Source organism: Sphaerodactylus townsendi, linkage group LG02 (assembly GCF_021028975.2).
Source record: "Sphaerodactylus townsendi isolate TG3544 linkage group LG02, MPM_Stown_v2.3, whole genome shotgun sequence".
NCBI classification, from domain to species: domain Eukaryota; kingdom Metazoa; phylum Chordata; class Lepidosauria; order Squamata; family Sphaerodactylidae; genus Sphaerodactylus; species Sphaerodactylus townsendi.
Window position 1 is genome coordinate 131,560,744 of NC_059426.1, and position 11,249 is coordinate 131,571,992.

Genomic DNA, 11,249 nt, shown 5'->3' on the forward strand with positions numbered 1-11,249 from the left:
TCCCCTCCCTAAATCTTGCCCTCCTCATGCTCAACCTCCCAAATCACCAGGTATTTCCCAACACAGAGCTGTCAACCCAATATGCAGGATACGTTTGCATCCCAAATTACACTAATTTTCTACCTTTTCAAAGGTATATCTCTGTCAGATGGCACCAGCAGCTCCTGCCCCAACAGGTGGCCATTACACATCTGTAGTGGCCAGAAAGGAGCTGATGAAGACAGCCTTGGGAGAGAGACTTGAAGACAGATAAGTTGTGAGCTGCAGGCCTTGTACCGGGAATGAAAGGATAGCCAGTCATAGTAGACACCCTTCTCAAGCTGTCCATTAAGAAATTTAATTCTAGTACCTCTGTTTGACAAGGAGTGTCTTGAATATAATAGACACATATGATTTCTTTAACAATGCTATAGGAGGTCCAGACTTCCTGCCCTCCTGAACCAGGTAATTCAATGTAAAATCAATTTTTGCCAATTAGCTATAGTGAAACAACTCGAGTATGCTGACTCTCAATGGGAATGCCTTCATTTAGTGGTTATCACCAATAACACCAGAAAGTTTGGGGCTATGGTCAACAACCTTGACTGAGTTAAGGTCTTTGTTTCTACCAGTATTTATCCCTGATACCTGGTTTGATTTTTTTTCATAACCTATTTCAAAAAGACATGAATAATGATGTGATTTCCTTGCCCTCTGTTACTGATTTCCCCATTTGGCTCCCTGTTACAATCCAAGAAGTGTCAACACTAATAGAAGAGCTCAAGGGAGGGAAATCCCCTGGCCCTGATCTCATTATTCCAGAGATCTTGAAGTCACATATAGATTGGTGGGCTCCTCTTTTGGCCTCTCTATTCACACAAATCAACAATTCCAGTCTCATCCCCAATTCCTGGTTGACCGCAGTGGTGGCTACCATTTACAAAAAGGGTGATCCTACTGACCCAGTGAATTTTCACCCTTTTAGTCTTCTGTCAGTTATCAGGAAACTCTATGCCAAGCTGCTACTAGGAAAGCTTCAAACTTGGCCAATACGTTATTGTATTTTGGGGGCTGAACAAATTGGTTTTACAAAAGAGAAATCAACACTGGATCACACCCTGGTTTTATACCATTCTAGCCAGCAAATATTCAGGTAGCTCAAAGTATAAACTCTATGCTGCCTTTATTGATTTAAAGGTGGCTTTTGAAACCATCCACTCTGTACTAACCTTGCTGCCCTAGGTATCAATAATAGACTTCTCTACCTAATAAGATAACTACACACAGGAACCAGTTGTGGTGTCAAATACTCCTCTGAAGGTCTTATGACAGATTCCATCTCCACTTCCAAAGGGGTCAAACAAGGTTGTGTTCTTGCACCCACTCTTTTTAGTGTTTAGCTTAATGACCTCCACTTAGCCCTCTCTGCAGTTAACAGCCACACCCCCAAATTGGCTTCAATACATGTCCCAATTCTGCTATATGCAGATGACATGGTTCTCCTCTCTCGTTCTAGAGCTGGCCTTAGAAAATTATTAAAGTGTTGTGCAGACTATTGTGATTCTAATAGGGAAAACCAACTATGGGAAAACCAAGGTACTGGTCTTTGCCAGACATCCAAGGGAGTATAAATGGAAAATAAATAACCCCATAGTTGAACAGGTGAACTGTTTTAAGTACCTTGGTCTCCTGTTCTCTTACAATCTCTCATGGGTGCCCCATAGAAAGACAGCAACAACAAGGTCCTCCAATAGCACTTCTGCAATCATTCAGGGTTTTTTTACAGCAAAGGCCACTCCTTCGTACTCGCAGCTCAAAAATCTTTAATTCAAAAATTGAATCCCAGCTCTTATATGGCATCCCAATTTGGATTCAAGCTGTTAATCATTCTCTGAATTCTCTTCAATCTAAATTTTTCCACAAGGTCATGGGACTCCCTAATTGTGTCTCCTTTGCTGCCCTTTGTCTGGAGCCTGGCCAAATTTCTTTTGAATCAAAGGCTTGGATCATGGCTTTTAAGTTTTGGCTGTGTATCCATTACTTACAATCTGACCATTCTCTGATCCAATTACTTTTTTCGGATACTCGAGCCAATTCCTGGATTCTCCTGATGGAAAAGAAAATTGAGTTTATCGGACGCCTTATCGATTCACTGTATTCTTTGTCCTGTTCAGAAGCCTTTAAACTCATTAAGGGACAATTATTGGACAGGGAATTTTCTCATTTATACACAGCAGCTATGAAAACCTGTTCACCCTTACATTTCTCAATCTCATTTGACCAGGGACAGATGGCTCATTATCTGTACTTTTTAACTACCCCAGGTTTAAGGTGAGCTCTCACACTTGCAAGATTTAACATTTTTCCTTTTGCCCTTCTCCAGGGGAGGTTCAATAAACCTTAGCCCAGTGGTGGCGAACCTATGGCATGGGTCCCAGAGGTGGTACTCAGAGCCCTCTCCGTGGGCAGTGTAGGTAATCCTGTTAAGTGCTGTTAAACCCCACTGATTTTCATGGGAAGAACTTAAGCATGATCCTTTACTTGGGAGTAAGCTCAGTTGCTGGCAATGGCTTGCTTCTGAGTAAACCCTCCTAAGGTCGAGATTCACCCATTGGAAGAGTTGCATGGTTGCTTCAAAGCAAAGCCACCGACTACCACCAAGCTTACTCCCAAGTAACGCATGCCTTGGAGCCAACCGTTTTTTTTTCTAAACTAAAACCTCAGTATTCAGGTTAAATTGCCGGGTTGGCACTTTGTGATAAATAAGTGGGTTTTGGGTTGCAGTTGGGCACTCGGTCTTGAAAAGGTTCGCCATCACTGCCTTAGCCCATCAATTGCTACACTGCTCTAGGTTTACAGGAATTAGAGCTAGATCAGGGGTAGGGAACCTGCGGCTCTCCAGATGTTCAGGAACTACAATTCCCATCAGCCTCTGTCAGCATGGCCAATTGGCATGCACAGTATTTGGGGCTGATGTAGGAATGGGTGGAGATGATGATGTATGAGTCTGAAATTGCATGAGTCTGAAATAGTTCCTGAACATCTGGAGAGCCGCAGGTTCCCTACCCCTGAGCTAGATATTGGAATCTTTCTCCCCAGTTTCAAACAAAGCTAACAGATCTGTCTAGATTATTATTGCTTTTAGATAACCCAGATTCTGTTTTTTCTCATTCGGCAGTGAACTTTCTTATGAAAATTATGCACATTCGACTGCGATTTTATTCCTTTATGGTTATTTTAATTTTTTTAATATTTATTTGCTTTTCTTTTATGCCAATAAAGGCTAGTAAGTGAGAATGTGATGCTCTGCAAGTTGCACAATAAGTACTACTGGGCCAAGCAATTAACAGCTGTTAGCATCCCAGTGCAACATGCCTGTTTGTTGTCTTCTAATAGAATGTTGGCAAATTCACTGCCTGCACCCAGCTAGGGCAGGAAACATGTCTGTTGCTGTACTTTGCTCAAACTACAAGAAATGCTGTAGGGGTATATTACAAGTAGGGGTATATTATCTTGTGCTGATTAACACAAGGTTCTTCATCAGGCAGAATACAAGCAAATTAATTCATCATCTAGCAGAAAATGAGGAGAGCTATCTGCTAGAATAAGATATGCTATCTTGAAGCAAGGGTTTATCACTTCATCTGGTACATTTCCATGACTGCAGGAACATGGAATGGTGTATTTTGAAAACAATGAATCTGGGAAGACAAGAAGGGGGAGGAGAAACTTTCTGCATTTACTGCCAATGGGAGATTAATTAATACACTCATTTTATTTGAAAGCCTGGATGTACCTGTCTTCCCACTGAGATATCCACAGTGCAATCGGTGGTAATTTAAAAATCAATTTCTCTTCTGTAGTAATTAAATGTGTCCACTTAAACCGATATAATTGATAGTGCCTCCAACTAATTTTAAACCAGGAACTCTTAAGGGATTCTAGAGATTAACGGATATGAACCAGAGGTTTCTGCTTTTTACTTTCAAGAATATCAATGACAAACTATTGGTTGTGGACTTGGATTAATTAAACTAATAGGTTTTGTACACTGAAATTCAGCAGTTCCTACCTATTTATTTTTGAGATACATTTCCATTAGAACCAAATGCAAACAACTAAACATACTGTTCACTGTTCCTGTGCATCGTGAACATCTCACTCCGGTTGCCTAGAAGGAATAGTAGCTGTGGCATCTTGCACACAGCAAACAGGGCTCTAGTGGGCATCTTGGTCCTCTTACCTCTGAAAGCAGCCCCCTAACTGTACAGGGCTACACTAGCAGAAGGACTTTGGGATCATCGTTTAAGATTTTAGGATGGACCCCAATTAATGAATAGTAGCTAGACCTCCACTAAGGCTTTCTAAAAAAAAACCCCATGACTGATGGAGAATCAAAGGGCAAAGCCTGTTGCCAAAGTAAGAAGGTCTCTCTTATCCTAACCCTGTGTCCTGGGTGAGCCTGCTGTTTGTAGGCAGCATGTATTAAAAATCTCAAAATCAATCTGCTACTGACATTTGCCATGAATAAAAGAGATGATTGTTTTTCCCTCTTAAAGACTCTGATGTTTGTTATTCGTTTAAAAGAAATTGTAATGCCTGTTGTCCAAGCTTTGCTGCCTTGGGAAACTCATTTGGGTGGAACGGTAGCATAGAAATATTTTAAATAAAATAAATAAGTGCAGAGTGTCCATTTTTGCAACTCCATCTCTGATCCTCTAGCATCTGAATTCACCACAGCAAGTGCTATGAGGATCAGGCATGTTTAATTCAAACAGATCCTGCTGTTTGTATATTCTGAATGTCTATGCATGCCCTAGGATTCATTAAATACCCATGTTCCCCCAGGCAGTTCATTGTTATGCACCAGAAATTACCAAGGGGATGATTTATTTTTATTTTTTTTAAAAGGTGAGGAACAGCAGGTTTGTGCTAATGCATAATATTTGTGCCAGAACACTTTAAAGAATATAACATTTAGATCAGGAATTGACACATGATTTTGCTTTAAATTTCAGTAATATTAGCACAAGAACATTATCATTCAAGTCATATGGCTTATATAAAAGTATAAAATAACCTTTAGAGGCAATCCATGCAGCAGACAAGTTCACAGTTCATGAGGAATCCTGTGTCCTGCTTCATACACTCCCAGCAACAAGAACATGTCCTTCCACTGCTTTGTATATTCTTCCAGGCAGACTACGCAAAGCGCAAGCCACTAATATCAAAAGCTGCCATTTATGAAGCATGCCTGAGATCATTTTTCTTCACAAATGTAAAGAAATCCTCTCAATGCCAGAAGGATGGGTATGTGATCTTTCAGGCTGTCGTATTAGCCTCAGATTTTAGAGATCTGACTTCAGATCCTTGCTGAACTATGTTGCCAAACTCTATCCTACACAGAATTCCTGTTCCTTAGGCATTCTGAAAGATGGGGCTGTTTTACAGATACTTTTTATTCTGCTGCAGAGATATCTTCTGTTAAATGTTATCTTCCCTGTGTGTCTTTACAAGATAGAAAGGGGGGGGCGGGGAAACTGGAGATGTCCGCATACTGATGACTGTTATGTGATTAATTTCCATCTTAAACAATAGAAATAATCAAGATTTGCATAATGGATATAAGTCAAGAAATTATTTTAAGTTCCTGAAACAGGAGATAGTGTGGTGATCAATCTTAGACAGAGGTCAGTTAGAGCCTAGTCCTAACTCAGTCAAGTCCAGTTATTTGTCTACATATATGATTCTACTGATATCTATGGGCAGCCCAATCCAGATGGGTGGGGGCAGAATGGCTATAGGAGATGGTGTGAGCTTGCACTTATACAATTGCCCCCCCAGGCTAGTGTAAGTGTTACTTATGCTTGCCAGGAGAGCAAATAGGGAGGTGGGCAGCCTCCATAGAGCTCCACAGCACTTGGTTTGCCTCCAGCTGCCTCTTCCAGAGTTGTGTTGGCCTTGTACACCAGCATAACTGGGCGGCAGCCCAGGGGTATTCCCAGAGGCAGAGCTAACATTAGTTGACTCCCACTAGACGTTCACCACAGGAATGCTGGCAGTGGGGAGGACAGACTCCTTTTTCCCCTATGGGGGGGCTTCAAGTGGTGGGGAAATGTTTTGTTTCTTCTGCCTCCCTGTGCCTTCTGAAACCTCTGTAGCCAGCCGGGCAGCATGTGAGCAGTTATCTAGATGATGCTGTTAAACTACCATATTTTCTGTTAACCATGAAACTATATGACTTTATTGTTTAGTCTATAGTCTTTTTCTTATAGATAACATCAAAAACTAGCAGAGATGTGGGAGAGGCTGGTAGAGTGGTCAAGATTACACCTTTTAATGAAGATCTGTCTACATATCATGGCAGAATCATTACATGCTGAAGTGTGGACCGGGCCTTTCCAGTCCAGTGGATGCCTCTGGACACCCTAGTAGTGGACAAAAGGACCTCGTTTGCTTCAAGAGCTGGTTACCTGTTTCAAACTACAGTATAACTAATCACTTCAGTATTAGGTTAGAAGAACTTCTGATTCTCTGATTCTTTTAAAAAGTAGTGTCAACTAAAATGAGAAATACTCCTGTATGTAGTGCTCATAAATATCTGTGCTATTTTTTCTGGCTAATTTAAATCCATTTGCATGTAAATTTGGGATAGCAGAGGTGTGATTTAATGAATGCTCTGCTACTCTACAAAAGCATTATTTAGCAGTAACTTGATTTCTAGCATTGCCAGACTAAAGAGTGAGAATCCAGGCAAGCAGTAAATTTTGTGCTTTCCAAACTCATTCCACAGGAGATGCGATTTCTGACCAACAGTTAGCATAATTTTATGGTAATCAAATGCAGCCTTGCTTTTGAGCACTTAATCATCTCCTGCTGAACAAGATAAAAATCTTCCAATATTTCGTACACCATATGCCTAAGGTCAATTACAGATAAGTGATTCCACAAGTTTCTGGTTCAGAAAATTTGTGAACGCTGGGACATAGATTCTTGGACTGGCTCTGTGGTCTTTATGTAGGCAAATCTCCTCCAAATCTGCAAGTGATGTTCTGAAAAATGTTGGAATTCAAGTAAAGAAAAGAATACACATTTAACAGCCAGAGGGAATGCAATATTCATAAGCCGTCGATTAGGGCACAAGTTTTTTTACTGCAACAAAAGTGCCTCATAGTTTAAGTTTTCTAAATTTTATTTTTTAAAACTACTTTAAGTCCAAATTTTACATTACACATTTCAAATTGCAGTTTAATTACACATTTCAAATGTTGATAATTCCCAGTTCTAGCCCCCAAACACCCTGTAATGTCATTCAACTGTTAGCAACAGTTTCATTATATTTATACTATCACCATTCAAGTCACCTTTCTGTTCTGGATAACTTTGGTCCAGGCTGGTTCAGATACAGCCCTTAAGAAGCCCTAGGCATTACGTTAGCTTTCCTGTAACAGATCTTCAGCTCCCAGCAAGAGTATACCTTGTAGTTCTTTACTATATAGTGAACAATTACCCTATTAGAGCACCTTGTTTCAACTTAACTAACTTTAACACTAACTCAAAAGAAAATTATACCCTTTCTTCCTGCTACATAGATAATTAGAGGACGTTAATTACATGAGTCTATGTCATGGTCTTGTCAGCAGATTCACTCTCCCCAGGGTACTTGCCCCAGGGGAGGGGTGATTCCATCAGCGTACAGCCATCGAGCTTTCCCAGCACTGGGATGCTGTGCTGAATGTTGCTCCAGCATCTCAGGGCTCCTGCTGCTGCCAGTGTAGCGGGACGGGCTGAGGGTATGGCCACGGAGGAGCTGACATTAATTGACTCCCTCCCAGCCCTTGCTGGCATTACGTTGGCGGCCTAGGCCTCAGACTGCCAAAAAAGTGATTTAAGTCCATTCAGCCAAATAGAGGTTTCTTGGTGATACCTTAGTATCAGTGCCACAGCCTGCCGTTAGTCTCCCATATTTACAGGTTTTTTTAAAAATCATCTTTCAATAACAGCTACTTATCCCATGGGATAAGCTACCTTCTTGGGTAGTCATCTTATAACTTTGAACACTATACAAAGTTACCTACACTTGAAAAATCTTCTTAAAATACATAAAATCTGTTAGTTAATTCTTGCTACTTTTATTACAACAAAGTATATTTAAAAATAGTGATTATAACTTGCAGCCTGCAGGAACGGCTACGACTGCTGCTGCTGCTGCTGCAGCAGCAGCTTCTTCTTCTTCTTCTTCTTCTTCTTCTTCTTCTTCTTCTTCTTCTTCTTCTTCTTCTTCTTCTTCTTCTTCTTCTTCTTCTTCTTCTTCTTCTTCTTCTTCTTCTTCTTCTTCTTGTCAAGAACAGCAACTGTTTCCCCCTATATTCCTGGACCTATCTGTGACACTTCCAAGCTGCAGCCCCTGCACACTACCCTTCTGTTTCAAATTTCTGCAATTCAAATCCTATTGCATTATTTATTGGGTGTCGCATCCTATAGATTGCACTGAATTCAGTATAATCCCAGTAAGACGACTATAAACAATGTAAAATATGTCAATTGCTTAATTTTTTTTTAAAAGTCCAATGTTGTGGAGAAACACAGCTGCAGGGAGCCAAGGCAAGGACAATCCTAGCAGGGTTGAAAGCATTTGCAAAATGCACACTTCCCATCTACGCTGCATGCAAACATTCTTTCACTGTGATCTTTCCAAAACATCATGCCCGACCATGTCTGGAAACTACAGGTATGGGGTGATTAGGAAAGATGTTGTGTGGATGCTCCAAAACAAAAATCCCAGTGGGCTAAAACAGGAGGTAGGAACAGGAAGTGGCAGAGTACCATTTAGCCAAATCACAGAATCTTAATACCATTCAAGGCTAAAGGATAAACTTGTCCTGTGTAGTTGTAAGAACAAGGATACACTCTGGAAGCAAAGGAAGTTTACTCCACTATTGCTGGGCAGCTGGTGCTGGACCAGCTGCTTCACACCTCTCCTACCAGAGCAACACTCAAACTCCTCATTGCAGGTGCCACGCCATGCAAAAACATGGCCCGTCTATCTGATTACACGCCCTTCCTTGGTCTGCCCTTGCAGACATAGTACACAAGTGTGGAGGCCACCCAGTTGGCATGCCCTGCAAGATATATCTTTATATTGGAAAGGTATTGTGAAAGATAATCCCACAGGAGAATAACGTCACATTCCTGTGTTAAATTCTTGTACCGCTTGTTGCAGTGGTTAAAACATTAGAGCACAGCATATGAAGGTACAGCCTTCCCCCACCATCACTTGTTGATGCTGCAATCCTGTGCATACTTATGTGACAGCCAAACTTCAAAAAATAAATGAATTGCTGTAGAATGAGGCTACAGACTTGTTTTGATGCCTTCCCTGAACCCTGGCCTTTTGGTTTCCAGTTGGTGAGTACAGTGATCAGCATAGCCTCCTTTGGTTATATGTGGGTCATTTGCTCTGACTCGGGCCAATTATTCACTGGTCCTCTGCTCCACAGCGAGGGTAAGTTTCCTGCAAGACAGAGATTTCTGTACTGATGTGATTCCATTTGTGACATTGAAATCCCAGAAGCCCCACAGTTTGAAAGAGTGAGAAAACCCTGATGTTTCTCCCTTGCACCAAGGTTTCACTCCTTCTGGGTCAGTCCAACACGAGATTGAAGATTGTCAGATTTTTTTTTGGAGCCCTTTGAGGGTAATATTGATATTCCTTATATTGATATTATGTGGGCTGTAATAATTGTTTTTGCTTTTTTTTAGGGAAATGCCAGCTGTCAATCCCTGCGAGATGTAGAGGGGGAGAGATAATCTCCCCCCCTCTTCTCACAGGGATCAACATATGGCATTTCTTTAAAAAAACAATGATAGCAGCCTTCACAATATTGATATAAGGAATATTGATATTATATTTAAAGGGCTTTAAAATAGCCAGCAATCTTCAATCTTATGTTGGACGGGGGAGCAACCTGGAAATGGGGGCAGGCAATCCACATAAGCCATGCAGCAGGCTTTGCACATCACTCTAGAGAGCCTGGTTTAGGGGCATAGAAGAGTTTGTAATCCAGGAGTTTGCTCTGGGTTTTAATTTCCATCTGGCAAAAAGAGAACTGGAAAGGCTTCTCTTCTGCGTGTGTGAGTGGACAGATTTTTTAAGTGTGTTGACTGCCGGAAAGATTTACCACATATGTAGCACTTAAATGGCTTCTGGCCAGCGTGGATGAGCAACTGCAGATTCAACTCAGACTGTGAAGGAAAGATCTTACCACCTGCCTGGCATATATTTATGTCCTTCCTTCTGGTGCTGTGCAGATGATCAGACCTCATGCACTGATGTTGCAGTTTTGCTGAAAAGTGTTTCTGGCAAATGGAACAACAAAACATCCTGTGCTCAAGTCTCTCTCGCCTGTCACATCTTGCTCAGCATCACCCTGATAGATCTCATCATGAAGCTGTTGATGCCTTTGGACTATAATTACGTTTTTCAAGTTCTAGTGACAAAACTCTATACTTAAAAGGCAGCTTATGAACGAGCTGATGTCTTTCCAGATGGACCAACTGCCTAAAAGTTTTGCAACATGCACAACACTCGTGTGGATTTTGGCCAGTGTCTAGCTAGTTTGGACAGAGATTCAAACTGTTTGCAGCAGATGTCACACAGATATGGCCTTTTCCTGGGTATTTGGCTAGCTGCTACATATTGCTGAAATTTTAGCATTTTGTACAGCAAACTGTATTATATGTATTTTGTCAAGTTCTTTAGCAAAACACTTTCTGCTGGAACTACCAGCAGTATACTGTGAAAAACAGATAGGGCAACAAGATTATTACAACAGGAGGTTCCCTAAAGTCCAGGTATTCCTGCAGTAGTAGGAAGAAAAAGAATTTAGTTTAAATGCACTAGGTTTTCTTCAACCAAACACAACTTGACCCTAAGTACATTTACTCATAAACAAGCCCTACTGTGTTTAATGGTCCTTATTTCTAAACATATGTGCTCATAAACCAGAAAATCTGTAAGCGTAACATTATTTTTTATATAGTAGCTAGCAAATCTTAGATGCTCCCCCCTAAACATTTACAGTCATTTCATGAATTTTATGTTTTCATAAGTCAGTGTACATGTGGAGATAACACACATCCAATATGTTCATTTAAATAGCAAAAGCAGACCACATTCTATAAACCACAGAATTCTTGAAACCCCCAAACCTTCTTTGGAGGTTTTTAAGCAGAGGCTGGATGGTCATCTGTCAGGGATGCTTTGTGTA

General features: G+C 40.9%; 1 protein-coding gene across 1 annotated transcript; it reads right to left on the minus strand.

Annotated features, from left to right (window-relative positions):
- Positions 1 to 528: 528 nt before the first annotated feature.
- Positions 529 to 10,696, minus strand: ZNF770 (zinc finger protein 770). Its single transcript, XM_048484614.1, is given in 5 exon segments — positions 529 to 650; positions 10,161 to 10,338; positions 10,392 to 10,478; positions 10,480 to 10,585; positions 10,587 to 10,696. Coding segments are annotated over 5 exon segments (603 nt in total).
- Between the last annotated feature and the right edge of the window lie 553 nt (positions 10,697 to 11,249).